The sequence below is a fragment of the Eretmochelys imbricata genome, chromosome 3 (assembly GCF_965152235.1).
Source record: "Eretmochelys imbricata isolate rEreImb1 chromosome 3, rEreImb1.hap1, whole genome shotgun sequence".
In the NCBI taxonomy this organism is placed as follows: Eukaryota; Metazoa; Chordata; order Testudines; family Cheloniidae; genus Eretmochelys; species Eretmochelys imbricata.
In genome coordinates, this window is record NC_135574.1 from 137846123 (window position 1) to 137867584 (window position 21462).

Below are 21462 nucleotides of genomic sequence, written 5' to 3' on the forward strand. Positions count from 1 at the left end.
ATAGAGGATCAAGCAATCAGATACTGGGATTCCATCACTGATCACCAGCATGATCTCTAGAGTAGTTTTGTCCCACGGTTATTCTGGCTAGCAGACAGATATGTATACAGAAAAAATCACAAAAAAAGAAAGCAATCAAATAAAGGACAAAATGGCAAAACATAAAATATTGCAGTAAAAATATTTAACATTACAAGAATCCCTGCTGTATAATATTCAGAATACCTGTTCAATATATAGAAACCCAAATTTACTTTGCTTTCCAATGACATGGATTGTAAGAGTGTAAAAATAAAAAATGCAGTTTACCAGGTTTTAAATAATTCTGTGTTAATAATTTTGTATTCATATTAATTTGGAATGATTCTTCGCTGACCAGCATAAATATGAAATGTGCCTAGTACCTATACTTCCACTTCATAGTTTTTTCCAGTGATCCCAGCACATCAGTGCCCCTGTTCATCATTCCCCCCCACCACCGCTCCCAAAAGGTCAGGTTGATTTGAAATTGCTTCTCTGTGTGCAGTTAAGCCAGATTTTTGACATTGAGAAAGTACAGTATGTATGTGGCACCAGCATTGGTTGGGAACAGGAAAGGCATATTTTGTATTTGTACTGAACCTGTCGGGTTAGTGCATAGAAGATTTGACCCTTGTCAGGTGTCTTGAAGTTAACTGGTTGATTTGTGGATTAATCAATTTAAGTCTGAAACCAATCAGTGACAGGAATGAGGGGTGGGTGTGTGTGTGTGTGAGAGAGAGATACAGATTTACAAATTTTTATAATGCTTTCAGTCGGACCACGAAAGTCTGATGTGAAGCTTATCTCTGATCTTTGGCTTTGGCCATACTCATGGGATTGTGTGTGTGTGTGTGTGTTGCGGGAGGGGGTGGATTCTTTAATGCTTGTCACCTGGCTCTACCAGGTTCTTAGGCCACAGTCTTAGAAACGGCACTATTCAAGGCATTAATAAAGTTAAAACCCTTAAGCTGTATGACCAGTGGGGTCATAAAAGCTATTGCTGGGTACTGTGTTCAGTGTGTCTTTCACTGCTGGATTATCATCTTGACAACTAATTCTTTTTCACTTTTGTCTTTTTTTCACAGCTGTTGTGAACTTGGACAACTCTGTGGTTGACCTAGAGACCCTTCAAGCCCTCTATGAGAATGTGAGTAATAGGAGGAGGTATAGATACATAGTATACTGTAGTTTCATGTGAAGGTAATTTTGGTTTGCAACAGAAACAGCTCATTACTAAGCTGCACAAATGTATTCTCTGTTAAGGAAATTTTTACTTTGTTAAATCGAAATGAAAATTAGGATAAACATTTGCCCTTTCTAAAATGGCAATCCATTTTGCAATGTGGATTTATTTTTCAAGTCAAGGATTTCACTTATATTCAAATATATAATTTCTTCCTTTTAATAAGCTTGATGCTATATTTGACAGGAATAAACATAAAATAAAATTGCATATGTTTAAAAAATATTTATTCCTGTGCTACACCTAAAACTTTTTTGAATACTGTATTTCATGGTTTTTCACTTCCACAGGAAATAATGCTTAGTTACTTTAAAGGAAAGGATCATTGAGAGCTGTAAAATTTAGTATAGTATACTGAGATACATAACCATGAGATACTAACTACTCTGAGAGATTATATAATAACTATGCAAGATCAGAGATTTAAGAATAAACCAGGGGGAGGGGGCAAACCTTTTGGCTCAAGGGCCACATCTGAGTATGGAAATTGTATGGTGGGCCATGAATGCTCACAAAATTGGCAGTTGGGGTACGGGATCGGATGAGGGCTCCGGCTGGGGGTGCAGGCTCTGGGATCGGGCCAGAAATGGGGAGTTCAAGGTACAGGAGGGAGCTCTGTGCTGGGGCATAGAGTTGGAGTGCAGGGGGGAGGACTCCGGCTGGGGGTGCAAGTTCTGGGACGGGGCTAGGGATGAGGGGTTGGAGGTGCAGAAGGGTGCTCCAGGCTGGGACTGAGGGGGATCAGGCCTGGGGCAGGGGGTTGGGGTGTGGAAGGGGGTCAGGGGTACAGGCTCTGGGTGGCGCTTACCTCAAGCAGTGCCTGGAAACAGCGGCATGTACCTCCTCCGGCTCCTGCACGAAGGCACTGCCAGGCACCTCTGTGTGCTGCCTGGTCCACAGGTGCTGCACCTGCAGCTCCATTGGCCGCAGTTCCTACTAATGGGAGCTGTGGGGGCAGTGCTTGGGATGGGGGCAGTGTGCAGAACCCCCTGGCTGCCCCTACGCATAGGAGGCGGAGTGGGGGTATGCTGCCATTTCCAGGAGCCAACGGGAGCTTGAGGGACAGATTAAAACATCTGAAGGGCCAGATGTGGCCCCGAGCCATAGTTTGCTCACCCCTGGCCTAAAGCATCCTGGTCCCAGCATTATTCTGACTGTGAAGACAGAAATAGTAGAATCCAGCAGAGCATTTCTGACTTCCACTGCTGCAAAAGAGAGGTGGAGGACCACTCACCCCTAGAAGATGCTAACATCAGTATGCTAATATCAGTACTATTAATAGATCCTGGATGTCTGAAGGCGTAAATCGTTAAGTAGGGGAAATATTCTTGGTATTCCTGGCCAATATATTCAGTTACTTTGTTTTCCCTTAACTCGTGATTTTTAAAACTTGTAGTCCTTTTGTCTTTTAAACATATTGAGCATGTAGGGCTGGACCATGCCCACCTATGAAGAACCTGCGGGAGGGTCAGGACATTGTTTCAGCTGGTGGAGTTTCCCTGAAAACATCTGTCTGGCTGGATGAAGTTACGTTAGGCTTTTAAGAGCAGGTTAGACAAACAGCTGTCAGGGATGGTCTCGATAATTAGTCCCGCCACGAGTGCAGGGGACTGGACTGGATGACCTCTCGAGGTCCCTTCCAGTCCCATGATTAAGTAGAGATGGGGTTTCCGCACAGAGTAGACAAGTGGTCCGACTCCCCTTGAGGGAGATATGGGGGTATCTGCAGAGGCCTTTTCCTGTTTTGCTACTTTTCTTGCCGGTGCTTAATTTGTAATGAAAGAGGTGCTGGGGCTCAAGCAATTAGGTGCCAGGGCTTACGCAATTTTTTTTACTTTCATAACTGATCTGGTAAGCCTATGAACTGCCAACCCTAGAGGTGCCTGCTCAGCCCTGGCAAGTCCCAGCACAGATTAAGCACTGGTTCTGACCTCTTTTATTTCCCCATGACAGCATGATTGCCACAGGAGCTATATTGCCACAAATATGTTCTATCTTAGGTATTTATATGGCCCCTGTTACCACAGTATCTGAGCACCTTACAATCTTTAATCCACACAACAAACCTGTGAGATAGGGAGATACTGTTACAGATGGCAGCTGAGAAACAGAGAGACTACATGACTTGCCCAAGGTCACATAGGAAAACAGTGGTAGAACAGGAATTGAAACAAGGTCACCCATGTCCTAGGCTAGTGCCATAACACTGGACCGTCCTTCCTGTCTTCCTCAGCCTTTCTGTCTCTGCCCTAGCCCAATGCAGACTGCCATCTTGCTCCATCCTTATAGAGCAGAAACCACACAAAATAAATGGTCGAATTTAGTAATGCAGAAAAACCTACATAGACTTTGAGGATAGACATCATGATCATATAGTCTGACCTCCTGTAGATTACAGGCCATAGAACCTCACACAGCTGCAATAGGCCATAACCTCTGGCTGAATTATTGCAGTCCTCAGCTCTTGATTTAAAGATTTCAAGCTACAGAGAATCCACCATTTAATCTAATTCAAATTGGCAAGTGTCCCATGCTGCAGAGGAAGGCAAAACCAAAACAGGGTCTCTGCCAACACTATGGGTTTGCAGGGAGAATGGTGCTGAAGACACCGACTTATTCCTAGCTTTGTCTCATCTCTGCCCTGCCACACCTGGCTTTTCTCACAGAGACAGCATGCAGGGTCTGTCATAGAGGCAGAATGAAGGAGGGTAATGTTATTTTGTCACCCCATTAAATAATTTTGGTTATTTCAGTTTTCTGTTTTTCAAAAATGCTCTTTCTCTTAGAGTGAAATGATTATAGATAAATTGTCCAGTATCCTGTGATTTCAGAGAAAAAAACATCAATTATATGCTGCCTAAATGTTAGGAAAATGTGTACCCCTCATTGTTCCAGTTTATTCAGTCATATATAGGATGTTTTTTCAGTGCCAAATATTATTCCCTCTAGCAAATCCATCATTCTAGTATTCTTCTTTCCCACTCTCACCCACAAAAAATGTATCATTTCCATGATCTCTACCTCCTTTTTAATCTACTTATTCTTCCATCCCTGACTCCATTCACCTTTTATGCTTCCAACTCCCCAGTACCTCATTTGAGGTTCTTCTTGTTAGCTTCTCTACCAGGTAGCTGTTCCTTACACATGATGATGACAGGCGAATTGTCCAATAGCTTCTGGCTTTGAGTGGCTGGTCATGGGAAAGGTGGATGTCCTGCAGTCTCTAGCTGTGGGGTAGTTGTCCTACTGGGGTTCTCTGTTGCTGGACTAGGGAGTTCCAAGTTCTCACCTGCTTACTGGATCTTCAGGCTCTGAGTAGGCTGGCACTGGCAGTAGAAGAGTGGTGGACACACTCTCAATGTAGCAGAAGCTTGGCCTGCCTCCTTTCTGCTTCATCCTCATAAATTGCCAGAGTGGTTGAAAAATGGGTGGGTGTGATTTTTAGTGGTGCTGGGGAGCAGGGGAGGAGACACAGGAGACAGCAAGGTCAGCGGTGGGGGGATAAAACCATGCTGTGGCAGCAGTCTGAATGAGAAGGAGACAGTTCAGCCTCAGTTCTTAACCCAATTTAAGAAACAGAGCCTGCTATTATTTTTAGTGAGCTCCCAGTCCTAACAAAACTAACTCCCACCCACTATGATCACACCACTGTGTACCATTAATGATTCTTTGGCATTCATCCCAAAATGTAATTGACTAATTTTACATAAAGTAAGATTAAGATTATGTGTGTGTATCTTTCTGCTTTATGTCAGGTTATGTTTTCAGAGCTGTCTTCACAAACAAATGGGTCTAGAAGCATTTTTACTAAAACCTAAGGATTTCTCCATCTGACTAAAGATCAGCCCTGCTAACAAGGGACTCACACCAGTCCCTTAAAGCTCATCTGTGAAACACTGTATTGGTTACCCTTAATCTTTTCAGGTGGCTTACATAACAGAATAACATTATGGCAGAATGCCTTTGATATTTTCTATACCTGATACAGGGAATACCTAGGGAATAGTGTAACCACTGGGGAAATGTTAAATATTTAGTTCAGGCACAACTGGATATTTGAGAGTGACTGCAGTACATTGCTCAAGTTGAGAAATAAGATGTGTGGTCTAGTGTACAGGGCATTAGACTGAGACCTGAGAAACCTGGATTTAAATCTGGGCTCCACCAGTGATCTGTTCTGTGACCTGGGGCAAGCCACTTCACTTCTCTATGCTTCCCATCTTTTTTTTTTTCTTTTTCCCCTATTTTGTCTATTTAGATTGTAAGCTCTTTGGTGCCTGGACTGTCCCTTACTATACTTTTGTACAGCACCTAGTAAAATAGGGGCCTGAGCTCTGTTGGGGACAGTAGGTAGCATTGTAATACAAATAGTGATTTTAGGTGTCTGATGGTACCAGATGAGTTGAGAGTTTGTATCTCCCCTTATTTCTTAGCTATACTCTGTAGCATATAGAAATTTTTTAAAAAAGAGTAGTTAACTTATGTGCCTCCTTCCCTTACTTTTCATACACTAAATTAATTCTCAGTTCTGAAGATTTGTGGGGTTTTTTTTTGCACCAGATAGTTAAATATCACTGTGCTAGTCCTCAGCCATTCTATTTGATCTCTGTGAAACATATGGGAGCATTTGTTTTACAATCTTTCTTCAGAATGTAATTTTTCCTGATTGCATATGTTTGGCATGCTGCTTTCCCTTCTAGATGTGAATGAAGTTTGGGCAGTCTCCAGATCTAAACACACCCTAATTTCAAAAACCACAGTCCAGAGGGCTCAATTCCTGTTTACCAAGGAATTAAAGCCTTCTTAAACCCGCATAGTTACTAAATACACCTTTTGTGATTTTTTTTTTAAGATGTAAAAAAAAAATCCCTGTATAGTTTGTTTAGGATTATTAACCAGCATTGCAGTTAGATGGTAATGTCTTTATTAGTGGATCACTGTATAGTAGCTACACTTTGTTAAACAATTGTATAGTTTCTTTTCAAGTGCTTTGAGATCTACTGATGAGAAGCGCTATATATGAGCTAGGTGATATTACAGTAGAACTTCAGAGTTACGAACACCAGAGTTACTAATTGACCATTCAAACACACCTTATTTAGAACAGTAAGTACACAATCAGGCAGCAATAGAAACAAACAAAACAACAATAAAAAAGCAAAAACACTACAGTACTGTGTTAAATGTAAACTACTAAACAAAAAGGTAAAGCAGCATTTTTCTTCTGCTTAGTAACTTTTTAAAGCTGTATTAAGTCAATGTGCAGTTGTAAAATTTTGAAAGAACAACCATAATGTTTTGTTCAGAGTTACGAACCTTTCAGTTACAAACAACCTCCATTTCCGGGGTGTTCGTAACACTGAGGTTCTACGGTATTATTATTATTTACTCTATAGCTATTGGGGAGGAGATTCTATTTCATATTTATTAACATGTTTTCAACAGAAAGTGTCTATCTAATGGGCTCCAATGATCAGTGATATTTCCACATGTATCTTAGTTTAAACCTACTATCCAAACAGTTTTAGAATCATAGAATATCATGGTTAGAAGGGACCTCAGGAAGTCATCTAGTCCAACCCCCTGCTCAAAGCAGGACCAATCCCCAATTAAATCATCTCAGCCAGGGCTTTGTCAAGCCTGACCTTAAAAACTTCTAAGGAAGGAGATTCTACCACCTCCCTAGGTAACGCGTTCCAGTGTTTCACCACCCTCCTAGTGAAAAAGTTTGTCTTAATATCCGACCTAAACCTCCCCCACTGCAACTTGAGACCATTACTCCTTGTCCTGTCCTCTTCTACCACTGAGAATAGTCTAGAACCATCCTCCCTGGAACCACCTCTCAGGTAGTTGAAAGCAGCAATCAAATCCCCCCTCATTCTTCTCTTCCGCAGACTAAACAATCCCAGTTCCCTCAGCCTCTCCTCATAAGTCATGTGTTCCAGATCCCAGTAATTTTTTTGCCCTTCGCTGGACTCTCTCCAATTTTTCCACATCCTGCTTGTAGTGTGGGGCCCAAAACTGGACACAGTACTCCAGATGAGGCCTCACCAACGTTGAATAGAGGGGGACGATCACGTCCCTCGATCTGCTCGCTATGCCCCTACTTATACATCCCAAAATGCCATTGGCCTTCTTGGCAACAAGGGCACACTGCTGACTTATATCCAGCTTCTCGTCCACTGTCACCCCTAGGTCCTTTTCCGCAGAACTGCTGCCTAGCCATTCGGTCCCTAGTCTGTAGCTGTGCATTGGGTTCTTCCGTCCTAAGTGCAGGACCCTGCACTTATCCATATTGAACCTCATCAGATTTCTTTTGGCCCAATCCTCCAATTTGTCTAGGTCCCTCTGTATCCTATCCCTGCCCTCCAGCGTATCTACCACTCCTCCTAGTTTAGTATCATCCGCAAATTTGCTGAGAGTGCAATCCACACCATCCTCCAGATCCTTTATGAAGATATTGAACAAAACCGGCCCCAGGACCGACCCCTGGGGCACTCCACTTGACACCGGCTGCCAACTAGACATGGAGCCATTGATCACTACCCGTTGAGCCCGACAATCTAGCCAACTTTCTACCCACCTTATAGTGCATTCATCCAGCCCATACTTCTTTAACTTGCTGACAAGAATACTGTGGGAGACCGTGTCAAAAGCTTTGCTAAAGTCAAGAAACAATACATCCACTGCTTTCCCTTCATCCACAGAACCAGTAATCTCATCATAGAAGGCGATTAGATTAGTCAGGCATGACCTTCCCTTGGTGAATCCATGCTGACTGTTCCTGATCACTTTCCTCTCATGTAAGTGCTTCAGGATTGATTCCTTGAGGACCTGCTCCATGATTTTTCCGGGGCCTGAGGTGAGGCTGACTGGCCTGTAGTTCCCAGGATCCTCCTCCTTCCCTTTTTTAAAGATTGGCAGTACATTAGCCTTTTTCCAGTCATCTGGGACTTCCCCCATTCGCCACGAGTTTTCAAAGATAATGGCCAATGGCTCTGCAATCACAGCCGCCAATTCCTTTAGCACTCTCGGATGCAACGCATCCAGCCCCATGGACTTGTGCACGTCCAGCTTTTCTAAATACTCCCTAACCACCTCTTTCTCCACAGAGGGCTGGCCATCTACTCCCCATGCTGTGATGCCCAGTGCAGTAGTCTGGGAGTTGACCTTGTTCGTGAAGACAGAGGCAAAAAAAGCATTGAGTACATTAGCTTTTTCCACATCCTCTGTCACTAGGTTGCCTCCCTCATTCAGTAAGGGGCCCACACTTTCCTTGGCTTTCTTCTTGTTGCCAACATACCTGAAGAAACCCTTCTTGTTACTCTTGACATCTCTTGCTAGCTGCAGCTCCAGGTACGATTTGGCCCTCCTGATTTCATTTTGTGTGTCAGAATCCATTTCTTAAAAACATAATTCAAAATTTAAAACAAGATGCATAAATGATAGCTCAAGATAAGTCAACAATTTCGTTAAGAAGACAGTTTATCTCTCTCACACACAATCCCCCAATTAGGATAAATCACGTGTGGCAGAAAGAATCTGAGATCTCTAAGTTTTACTTCTCAAGGTTTGTGTTTCACTTACAATCTTGTAGCACTTCAGTATTCTTTTCCTGGCACATTAGTTATGAACTTTGATTTGAGAAGAGGGTGCTGTACATGTCAGATGAAACAGAATCCTTAAATGTTTTTGCCTTGCTGCTTTTGTGAAATGAATTGGGGTGTGTGTATCTATATAATTTGAGAAGGAGCAGTCTTTCCAGAGTTAAGGTTGAAATCAGCTCCCATTATGAATCCCTACTTCATCACCCCTTGTAACGTTGGCTTGAAAATTGAAGATTTATTATGGAGGCAAGGCAAACGTCTCTGAAAAATCTGAAGAAATTTGGTCAAAATAGTTTGAGTGTCAGATGATTAAAATATTTTTCTGATTTGAAATTTTGAATGTCACTTTGTCTCCCTCTTACTCAAGTGACTTTACACATTACTGTGTAAAGTCACTTGAGTAAGAGGGAGACAAAGTGACATTCAGACGACTATTTTTGAATTGTAATTCATTGAATTTACTATTTTTTGTTCTGGATAGTTAAGGCCCATTCATTTTGGTGGAAATTATGAATGTGATCCTGCTCCCATTAATGTCAATGGGAGTTTTTTGGCATTAACTTCAGTGGGTGGAGAATCCTGTACTGCGTGTCTATGAGCATATTAATTTCTACTGGCTAGGAGAAGCTCAGACAGCACATTTGGGACCTGCTGTCTGACATCTATCAGATATTTTCCATTAGTTTAAAGAAATAAAGGCATGTGATTTTGGAGCTGACACTTTAGCGTGTCCAGGGAGGGGTGTAATGTTTTGTTAAGGACATAAGGGCAGCCTCTCAGCAGTTAAAGTTGCAGTCCCTGTGCCATTATCTGAAATCATCATGCTTTCAAATCTTTAGGGTCAAGCCTTACCAACAGCTAGACCATTTCTGGAAAATAATTACTGAGAGATGACTTTTTGAAATTTTTGCAGAGTGCCCAATTTTTTGTCCCTGTATCCATACAATGAAATCACTTTAAACCCCAACACCTAAAAAGTAGGTGTGGTTCCTGGAGACGATGCTTTTGAAGGGCAGATATAATAACCCATTTACGATATTAACTTTATATGAAAACTGGACTGAATTATGTCAATGAAGCAGATGGGAAAAAAAACAAAGAATATTTGCATTTTCAACCTCTGAACAAGCCATATCAAAAACGAAAGGAATTTCAGTTTCTAGTGGAAATTAAACCTCACCCTGTATTCCCTACCAGAGTACTGCATTGATTTAAGCTTGAGACACTGGATAAAAGTTACGTAGGAAGTTGTGGCCAAGGTTGAACTATAATGCTCATGTCTAAGATGATCCCCTGGACCATCATGCCTCATACAAATTAGTTCAACCTCTGTACTTAAGTCAACAGTAAAATGGTGATAAATAACCCTCCCCTGCTTTTGTAAAATGCTTTGCATATAGAGATGAATAAGCAGTGGGTGATACACAATAGTATTAGCTGTATTTTTCAGAAGAGGTCTTTAGGGCACAGCACAGAGCAGTTAAATGATGTGGTCGGTAGGCGCTGTTACTTAATGGGCTATACATTGGCTGTAGTACCAAAAAGTGTGGGTTCCAAATGTATAAATAATTTAATTTCTTTTTTAAAAAGCCCACATAAACAAAACTCTTTTGTTCGTTGCTAACGAGGAGGATACTCTACATAGAAGATTAGGGTTGGAAGAGACCTCAGGAGGTCATCTAGTCCAATCCCCTGATGTATACATCTATATGCATTTTGCTTAAATAATTTTATACCTCAACATACATTTGTTCAGGTTAATTTTTACTTTTTGTTATGTTAGAAAATGGTGAATAACCCATTTCTTAATTACTAGATAATTTTTGACTCATGATTTGTGTCAATCTGCATTTGGATGGAAATTGGAATTCAATTAAAATGCACAAAAATGTTTAAACTCTTTTTGGATTAATGAAATAAAACTATCTCAAAAGTGCTGGATACATATGGAGGGAGGGAAGGTAAGTTTAAGTATGTTTTAAATGCAAAAATTGTTTTAGTAAACAAAGGAAGTGTTAACTGTAGTTAGTGAGTTGATGGATTGTTTCTGGTCACCATGAGCCAGATTTTCCAAGGTATTTGGGAGCCTCAGGATGCAAATAGGCACCTAGTGGAATTGCAAAAGTGCCTAAGCAGGTTAGGTTAGTTTTAGAATTGGTAAAGCTCATCCTCTCCCACCTGGTGGTGGTTCATATATTGAAAGAGGAAAACACGTTTTCTTGCTTTTTCAACTCCCAGTTGGTTTCTCAAGTATAAATAAACTAGTCCAAATGAGGAAAACATTCTCTCTGCACCTGTCAGTTAAACTGAAACCAAAAGTAACTAAGCCAAAAGCTTTTCTCCACAAAAGAAACAAAGTACTTACAATTTGGAAAAATGGAAATACCCGTATATGTTCCATTGTGAAGACTGAAAAACACATAGATACTTAGTGTACAGCACTACATATTTGTAAAACTTGAGTTAATCTCAGTAGTTATGTTTTATCCTGCGTCTGTATATAATACAAAACAAAGCACCCTTTAACACATCAAAACTTGAGGAGTGCTCATTGATGCAATATATATTTTATTGTATTTTAATATTGTAAATGTAGGCCTTAACTTCAAATTTAACTTTAAACAGGTTTATTTTTAAAAGAAATATATATAATTTGTACAAATATGTGATTTTAATTAAAAATCTGCTTTTTTTTTTTTGTATCATCCATTTTTTAGAAACCCTGCTAGATATTTACAATGGAGCCATGTGGTTTCAAGTTAATGGCTTTGCTAAAATTAATGCTACTTTTTGATACAAAGTCACAACGTCTCTTCAGGCACACGTTATATTCACAACTGGTTTCAATCATTTGGAGTTGTCTAGTACTTCCTGCTACTGTTTTGTTGACCTTAGCAGAAAGCATATACCTAAGGATAATGGTCCCCACCCTGAAGCCTAATGTATGATATTAGCGGAGATGAGCCTGAATCAAAACTCTGATCCCCTGCGGCCTGGTCTGCAGTTAAAACTTAGATTGACATAGCTATGGCACTATGGGGTATGAAAAATCCACACTCCTGCAGATCGTATTTCTGCCAACCTAATCCTTGGTATAGACACCGCTCAGTTGATGGAAGAATGCTTCCATCTTGTCTGAGCTACCATCATTTGGGGAGGTGGAGTTCCTATCCTTCCATCGCTGTACTCTGCGTTAACACAAATGCACCATAGCTATGCTGGTATACCATCTGTAGTGTAGAGATGACCTAACCTTGGGGAAGTGGAGGTCTGAATCTAAGCTTTGTGGCTTGGGCCCATCTCTGGTCATTCTGGTGATTCCTGCAGAGTAGTGTAAACAGTTTGGGAAGGGAACTGTGATTAATTGTTATCTTGTGAAGAAGGAACTGCTAGTCTTCTCAATGCCTTCAGTAGGGTTTTTTCAAGCAAATTTCTCTTCATCAGGGCCTCATAACACCTTATAATACATTCTCGTTCCAAAGGCTAAAAATGTCAAACTGTTAGAGGATCAACATTTCTCCTTAGTTTGTCTGTCCTCAGTTCTCTTTTTCTTGCTAAAAGACATGCCTTTTGAGGGTACAAGTCCTTCTTGGTTAAGGTGATCCACTGGAACACCTGCATTTTAAAATACTCCATCATCCTAAAGCTGTATATCATAGCAGTGAGACAGGAGATGATACTGGGTACTCCTATAGCTCCTCAGATGTGTAACCCCCACAGCACAAATCTTTCTGGAGCTTCTTTTTTACCAAATGAAATACTATCAAAGGGATTTTGAATGCTAGACTAGAGAAGCAAACTAAACATATCAGTTTTCCAGATTAATGTGTTGTTAAAATATAGGATGATAGAATTTAATTAAATATTTGTGTACACTCGATGAGTAAAAGCTGCTTATATTCTGAGTTCTGTTCCTTGGGGACAGACTGATGGGTAAACTCTCACGTAGTTTATTAATATGGAAGTGGAAGTAGCAAGGCATGGACGGCAAGACTGAAAGGATTCCGATTGACAACTAGCAGAGACTCACTAACGCCTCTAAAGTGGGATCATTCTGCCACTGTGAAACTTCAAGTCCCCGAGCAGCCACAGAAGGACCTTCCTCTCCCCCTACCCCCACACACTTGTTACTTCCAAAGCTCACAGGGGAGCACCATCTCCTATATACACATCAGTTCCAAAGTTAGTGGGGGAGGGATAGCTCAGTGGTTTGAGCATTGGCCTGCTAAACCCAGTGTTGTGAGTTCAATCCTTGAGGGAGCCATTTAGGGATCTGGAGCAAAAGTTGGGGATTGGTACTGTTTTGAGCAGGGGGTTGGACTAGATGATCTGCTGAGGTCCCTGCTATTCTATGATTCAAGTTGGGGAACAACATGTTTTCAAGACTTCTGACCTGTCCCCTCCCTATTGACTTCCATCAGAGTCAAAGAGCAAGGCTTGTAGTGTTTAAAGTATCCAGCACTAAACTGTATGTGTGTTTGTATGAGAGAGAGAGAGAGTGTTAAAGCAACTGGAATTGGCAGGGTCTCAAAAATATGTTCTTGGTCACAAAATGAAGGGTACTTTCAGATAAAATTATAAATTGTCCGTAGTTCAGAGAGGATAACTGGCTCATGAGGATCACTTTTTTTTAACCTAGCAAAAAACTCAGTAGTGCAATAAAGAAAATCTCAGGATCTGTAGCCTGTAGGCACAAACGAGGGACTAGCAATGCCATGTGTGGTGATGATACATTATCTTTCCTTCCATCTGCACTACAGAAGTTAATTGTGACCCAAAACTCAACACAATTAATATTAACAAGAGGGAAGGAATACAAGCCAGAAAAGGGAAAGAACAGGTTGAAGACTATTGACATAAGTTAAGTGTATTCAGGTTGGCAGGGCCTGATGAAATTCACTCTATGGTGCTCAAGTAACTAGCTGACACAAATTTAGAACTGTTGGCAATTATCATCAAGAACTCATGGAGGATAGGTGAGCTCGCAGAGGACTGGAGAAGAGACAATGAAGTACCTGTCTTTAAAAGGCTGACCAAAAAGGGTGACCAGAGAAATATAGATCAATTAAGGTATCTTCAATATCTGTAAAAATACAGGAACAAATTGTTGAACAATCAGTTTGTAGGCACCTGGAGGATAATAGGGTTGTGAGGAATAGCCAGCATGGACTTTTCAAGAACATATTATGGCAAACCAACCTAATTTTCTTCTTTGACAGGGTTACTGCCCTATTGGATGGGGGGAAGCAGAAGATGTGTAATGTTATGATTTTAGAAAGGCTTTTGACACAGTGCCATGTGACATTTTCATATGGAAACTAGAAAAATGCAATCGAGATTAAATTACTGTAACATGAGTGCATAACAGGTTGAAAAACTATAGTCAGAATAGTTACCAATGATTTGCTGTCCAAGTGAGAGGGCGTATCTAGTGGGATCCCACACAGATCTGTCCTGGGCCCAGTACTATTCATTATTTTAATTAATGACTAGGACAATGGAGTGGAAAGTATGCTTATAAAATCTGCAGCTGGGACGGTTTGCAAGCACTTTGGAGGATAAGATTAGAATTCAAAATGACCTTGACAAATTGGAAAACTGGTCTGAAATTCAATAAAGACAAGTGCACAATACTAATTTTGGAAGAAAAAATCAGCAGCAAAATGGGGAATATCTGGCTAGGCAATAGTCCAGTTCTGGCCACCGCACTTTAGGAAAGATGTGGACAAAGTGGGGACAGTGTCCAGAGGACAGCTACAGAAAGGTCTAGAAGGAAAGGTTAAAAAACCTGACATCCTTAGCCTTGAAGAAAGAAGACTGAGCTGGGACCTGTTAAGCCTTCAAGTATATTAAGGGCTGTTATTAAGAGGACAGTGATCAATTATTCTCCATGTCCACTGATGGTAGGACAAAAAAAGTATTGGGCTTAATCTGCAGCAAAGGAGATATAGATAGTTAAGTACTGGAAGGTATTACCAAGGGAGGTTGTAGAATTCCCATCAGTACGTTGAACAAACACTTGTCAGGGATTAGGGATACATGGTCCTGCTTCAGAGTGGGGCATGGACTAGCTTTGTTCAGCTCTATACTTCTCGGATTCTATGAAAATTAATGCATAAGTGCTGAAGGTCAGTGCTAATAGCCATAGCTCCTGCAGCCAGTTGCTTACATCAATTTATTGGGTTTCATTCTATAAAAAAGTGTGTCTAGCCCTTATGGCTGTGCAGAAAAACTTGAATATGTGACCTTAGCATAGCTGATGCAGTGTGATATCTGCAGGCAGCCTGAAAGAATTAGTCTGAGAGGTGTGAAGTGCCCTATATGTGTCTATAACTGCAAACTTACTGATCTGGGGTCTCTTGCCAACAGCACTTGAGAAGAGGATTGTGGGTGCAGCAGAAAGAGAAGAGAGTGGTAGGCCTGGTTTACTCAAGTAAATGCACCTTAGCATCTGGGATCTAAGTATTTATTGAGTGGGTCACCTGATACCATTCCTGATGCCCTGAGGGGGAGCGAAACACTCCTGCCTGTCGTGGAGGAGAGAAGGGGGTGGGCATTTGCTGCTCCTGGAGTTCTGCAATAATTGGGTAGAGACCTCTGCTGCAGTCATTCCAAGTGTGGGAAACAGGGTCATGACACAATGGAAAAGCCCTGTGTGGTTGTGTGTGCATGTCCATGGTGTGCATTGAGCCTAGATTGCCTTAATACAGCTATGGAAACATCTGATGAACCTCCTAGGGATAATATTTTATGTCAAAACCTGATTCCCTGTTCCCAATATCATGAGAGGTCCCTTCAACAACTTCTCCTTGGGGCAGGGATAGACAATGAGAGTCTAGAAAGCTACATGAGCTCTACCACTCCCAAATCAGTCAGGAATCACTTGACTAAAGCCTTAAACAGAATGAACACTGTCAGAGAAACCTTATCTAAGACTCAAATGGATTCTGCTTTCTAAATAAAGGAGGACTTCCAGGTAGGGAAATCCACAGTGCCGGGTATTGCACAGTAGTCTACATCCTAGAGACAAAGGCTGTCAAATTACCCTTGACAAATCTTATCCCCTCTCCCAAAAGTGGTGGGGTACACTACACATGTACAATACTGCTGTTGTATTGTTCGTAATCAGAAAGGTAGCCAAGAACCAAGACTGCTGTTGAAAAAGATAATGGATCTCTTTGCTCAGGCAGAGAATATCTTATCCATTGGCACCTTGCATGTTCAAAAGACTACTGGGAGGCTGACTGTTTTGAACAGAACAGATCCTGTGCCTATGGGAACAATCCCTGACATTCTGACTGGTTGGAGAGCACTGGGACATGTGGCATTGGACCTCTTCAAGTCAAGTGGTCTTCAAAGAAATTTTACCTGGAGGACTAATTCTTGTGGCTCCATGTTGACTGCCAAAGTTGGACACTATAAATCATCTATTTAGAGTCCCAGTGTTCTCCTTCCAAACTTGTTAATGCAGGACACGTTGAGGTACTCAAGTCCTGCTTGTCTTTTGGTTTTCGTCCTTCATGGGAGGGGAGGATGCTAAGAATGGTTGTGTGTCGAAGTGTTGGTTGGTTCCCCTGTTATCTTCCAGTTCCCATAATATTATATGTTAAGATATGAACACTTTTTCCTCCTAGGGTAAAGATAAGTACTTTGGAGTTAAACTAACTTACTTTCCCCTGTATGTTATACTTTTGTCAGGAGTTACAAACACATGTTAAAAATCGTCATGAAACCAAAAAGAAAAATTCCACCCAATAATGCAGCACTATAGTTAGGAAAATTAATTGTAGCATTGCAGTGAATATAGAAAGATTTGCGACCTATGAAATATCTCTCCACTTATCAGGAATATTCAAAAAATAACCACACACCCTAATACAGGGTCATCCAAGGAACTAAAGTTGAGAAGAAAAATGAAATTTACATGTGATTGCAGTGGGTTATTTTTCAAGATACAGTGAGATTCATTATACTCCAGGAAAAAATACCATAGTTGTTTGTTCATGTATTGTTATGTGTTTCTTATATGATACTTGCATTTAAATCAGTTCAATAATTATTTTTGTTGTTCCATTCCTTTTTCAAAATCCTGAATAAAAGTTAAGTTTCAGAGTAGCAGCCGAGTTAGTCTGCATCCGTAAAAAGAAAAGGAGTACTTGTGGCACCTTAGAGACTAACAAATTTATTAGAGCATAAGCATCCGATGAAGTGAGCTATAGCTCACGAAAGCTTATGCTCTAATAAATTTGTTAGTCTCTAAGGTGCCACAAATAAAAGTTAATAACACTAAACAATATGAACCCCTTTGATTTAGTTAAAAATACAATATATGTAGCTATAGATCAAATTGCGTTCATTTGCAACCCAACTGATTTTTGAATGAGAAATACCACTTAAAAGGGAAATACTTTGATCTTGGAGGTTTTATAAACATCCAAAAGCAAAATAAGAGGGAGAGGAGGGCAGGAAGAAAAAGCATTGTCTCAATACATACTTGAATAAATAAATGTTTTGCAGATTACTAATAGTCAATAATTTTATTTGGAGAATTCAGAGATGTTCTGTTTTGAATCAAACATATTTACACTTAAAATGACTCCACAAATTAAGTAGTATTACCATGAACAGATGCTAAAAAGTAAAGTTAAAAAGAAGTGAGGTTACAAGGGCATAATTATTTGTAAAGCTTAATTGTCTAGCTTTTGAATAAACACTTTTTAATTTCTTTGTTTGCTTGTTTTTTCCAGAGAGCACAATCAGATGAACTGGAAAAAATAGAAAAGCACGGCAAATCATCGAAAGAGAGGGAGAATGCCAAATCTTTGGACAAACCTGAACAGTAAGGACACTGTCTTCAACAGAACAAGTTTCCTGGGAGATGTGTATGCTGCATTCTTTAGGGAAACTTAATTTGCTCTAGTAACCTAACTGGAAGTGTTAGGAAGAAGCAAATAGAAGTGAAAAACCTTCACTAACTAAACTAAATCATTTTTTTTAATCATTCCTCCAGGTTTCTATATGAACTCTCACTAATCCCCAACTTTTCAGAACGAGTATTTTGTATCCTGTTCCAATCAACATTTTCAGAAACCATTTGCTCTATCCATCGCAAACTTGAATTGCTACAGAAACTGTGTGAGGTGGGTTGTGGTCCATATAAAGGTAGAGCTAGATTTTCTGATATTTAATCTTTCTTGTTCAGCTGTACTCATATTTCAAAAGTTTTCTTTTATTTACTTTAAGCACTCATTAAATTTGAGGGATAGCAGTCCTGCAGAATGGAACATTTTATGATTGTACTCCAAGATCAAAGCAAATTTTAAAATTGGCTTTCGCTGCTGAACTATAACATCACAAGTTTGCAGCCAATACACATCAGCCTCTAGAGAATACTGTAACTTCTGCTTTTGCCAAAGCAAAAATCTTCTGTCTTCATAGTTACTGTCTCACTTCTTGCACTTTCCAAACGAATGCCATTTTAGCTCATTTTAAGTGCATGCTTTGATTCTGAATGTGTCTGTTCAACAGATCTGAAATATCTGATCTAAACGAGCTGCCTCCTTAGCAACAGATAAAAGGTCGCATACTTAAATTAATACTATGCAAATTTCTTAAACCTTTTATTAAAGAAAAATAATGCCAATTCTGCTGTTTGTGATGTGTCTTGAAAAGGTTGGTGTAAAATTAGTACTAAATCAATAGCTTTGTTGAAGTAATGCAGAGTTAGTTTTTCATAGCCTAATGCTTGTAAGAAACATTTAAACATACTTAGGATAAATTTAATCTTTATACAATGGACATTTTAAAAAAATAATTGCTTCTTCCTATTAGAAATGTGTGTTCCCTAAGGCCCCAGTCCTGCAAGTTGCCTTGTGCCATATATTTATTGTTTTTGCAAAACTGATTGCAGGATCAGAGACCAAAGTAAATGCACCGCTAGGTAATACCATGGTCTGCTAAGAAAGTACTGATCCTCCTTCTGAATGGTCAATCTGTTGTTATACCTCATACTCTCTTTTTGCATAAATAGGACCCTACCAAATTCATGGCTGTGAAAAACACATCACTGACTGTGAAATCTGGTCTCCCCCGTGAAATCTGTATAGTATAGGGTAAAAGTACATACAAGACCAGATTTCACGAGGGAGACCAGCGTTTCTCAAACTGGAGGTCCCCAGCAAGAGAGGGCTGGGGGGGAGGGGAGTGCAAGGTAATTGTAAGGGGGTTGCAGTATTTCCACCCTTACTTCGGCACTGTCTTTAGAGCTGAGTGGCTGGAGAGCGGTGGCTGCTGGCCAGGCACCCAGCTCTGAAGGCAGTGCCCTGTCAGCAGCAGTGCAGATATAAAGGTGGCAATATCATACCATGCCCTCTAACTTCGGCACTCCATTGCCTCAGGAACCCTACAGTTACAACACCATGAAATTTCAGATTTAAATATCTGAAATTATTAAATTTACAGTTTTTAAAATCCTATGACCGTTAAATTGACCCAAATGGACCGTGAATTTGGTAGGGCCCTATGCATAAAGAATGTAGTAACTTGAAACCTACAAATACCATTTTCCCCTCAAATACCCATTTTGAGAGTAATCAGGTGTGCTAAAATTAGAGTGAATTTAATTTGCTGAAAATTGTCATTACTGCATTAGATTTGAGTGTCCCTGATATGAGTTTGATATTCTCCAAAATTATAGCTACAGTGTAAAATGCAACATCAAACTGCAATATAAAGCTTGTAATTAATCTGTTAATTATTGATATCCATACTTACTTAATTTTTTTCTTTGACTTATTAAGGATTTCAACTGAGATTTTACGTTTTTATATATAAATATCCTGTTTTACAGACTTTGAAAAGTGGGTCAGGAGTTATGCAGGTTCTGGGTTTGGTTCTCGCATTTGGAAATTACATGAATGGTGGAAACAGGACACGGGGACAGGCAGATGGGTTTGGATTGGACATTCTTCCAAAGCTGAAAGATGTTAAGAGCAGTGTAAGTATATTGACTGTAGAACAATATTTCATTCTTTACTAACAGAGTGCTGCTTTATCGCACTTTTCTTAATAAATGTTTACCAGACCTCATATAAAGTTAAAGCTAGTATCAGACAGAAATATTTATCAGTGGATACAACTTTGATTGCACTTATAGAGTGAATTTATTTGTAGAACAATTTGGAAATGAATCTGCCTTCTCTATGGCTATTAAACTGATGAACAAATCAGTGTCTTAAATTAGAAATTGTCTTACTCCCTAACTTAGTGTATATTTGAATTTCCATATGCTGCATATTTATGGTTTTTATTTTCAGTGAGTGTTTCCTTCAATATAATTAATTTTACTCTTTAAAACTATATATGTTTCAGAAGTGGAAACTGTTGTAACAAAAAACAGTTCTAGTAAATACTGATTTTGAAGTATTTGGGAGAGAGAAAATAGTGAAAAATGACTGAGTAGGTGTTATGTCAAGGTTCCTCCCCCACTCTGAACGCTAGGGTACAGATGTGGGGACCTGCATGGAAACCTCCTAAGCTTATCTTTACCAGCTTAGGTCAAAACTTCCCCAAGGTACAAAATGTTCCACCCTTTGCCCTTGGATTGGCCGCTACCACCACCAAACAAATACTGGTTACTGGGGAAGAGCTGTTTGGAAAGTCTTTCCCCCAAAATACTTCCCAAAACCTTGCACCCCACTTCCTGGACAAGGTTTGGTAAAAAGCCTCACCAATTTGCCTAGGTGACTACAGACCCAGACCCTTGGATCTTAAGAACAATGAACAATCCTCCCAACACTTGCACCCCCCACTTTCCTGGGAAATGTTGGATAAAAAGCCTCACCAATTTGCACAGATGACCACAGACCCAAACCCTTGGATCTGAGAACAATGAAAAAGCATTCAGTTTTCTTACACGAAGACTTTTAATAGAAATAGGAGTAAATAGAAGTAAAGAAATCCCCTCTGTAAAATCAGGATAGTAGATACCTTACAGGGTAATTAGATTCAAAACATAGAGAATCCCTCTAGGCAAAACCTTAAGTTACAAAAAAGATACACAGACAGAAATAGTTATTCTATTCAGCACAATTCTTTTCTCAGCCATTTAAAGAAATCATAATCTAACACATACCTAGCTAGATTACTTACTAAAAGTTCTAAGACTCCATTCCTGGTCTATCCCCAGCAAAGGCAGCATAAAGACAGACCCACAGACCCTTTGTTTCTCTCCCTCCTCCCAGCTTTTGAAAGTATCTTGTCTCCTCATTGGTCATTTTGGTCAGGTGCCAGCGAGGTTACCTTTAGCTTCGTAACCCTTTACAGGTGAGAGGAGTTTTCCTCTGGCCAGGAGGGATTTTAAAGGGGTTTACCCTTCCCTTTATATTTATGACATGTTATAATTACCATATGAAATACCTAATACTGGGAGCCCTAACATCTAAAATGTGATGTGTTTCCTATACTAACCCAAGTTTCGTCATATGAATCTGTCAGGCCTGTATATACAATACAGAGAGTCACTGGGCTGTGGAACAGTTTCATGAAAGAAATGGTAGTGATGGTAAATATCCTATTATTAAAGCTGCCTAG

The 21462-nt window shown here is 40.1% G+C and overlaps 1 protein-coding gene across 1 annotated transcript in view; it reads left to right on the forward strand.

Annotated features, from left to right (window-relative positions):
- The window catches only part of FMN2 (formin 2), a 239287-nt gene that overhangs the window by 137381 nt on the left and 80444 nt on the right, over nt 1-21462 (forward strand). The window contains exons 8-11 of the mRNA XM_077812174.1: nt 1107-1168; nt 17619-17710; nt 17882-18011; nt 19721-19867. Of these exons, the coding sequence (XP_077668300.1) occupies nt 1107-1168; nt 17619-17710; nt 17882-18011; nt 19721-19867 (431 nt within the window). The remainder of the gene's footprint in view (nt 1-1106; nt 1169-17618; nt 17711-17881; nt 18012-19720; nt 19868-21462) is intronic.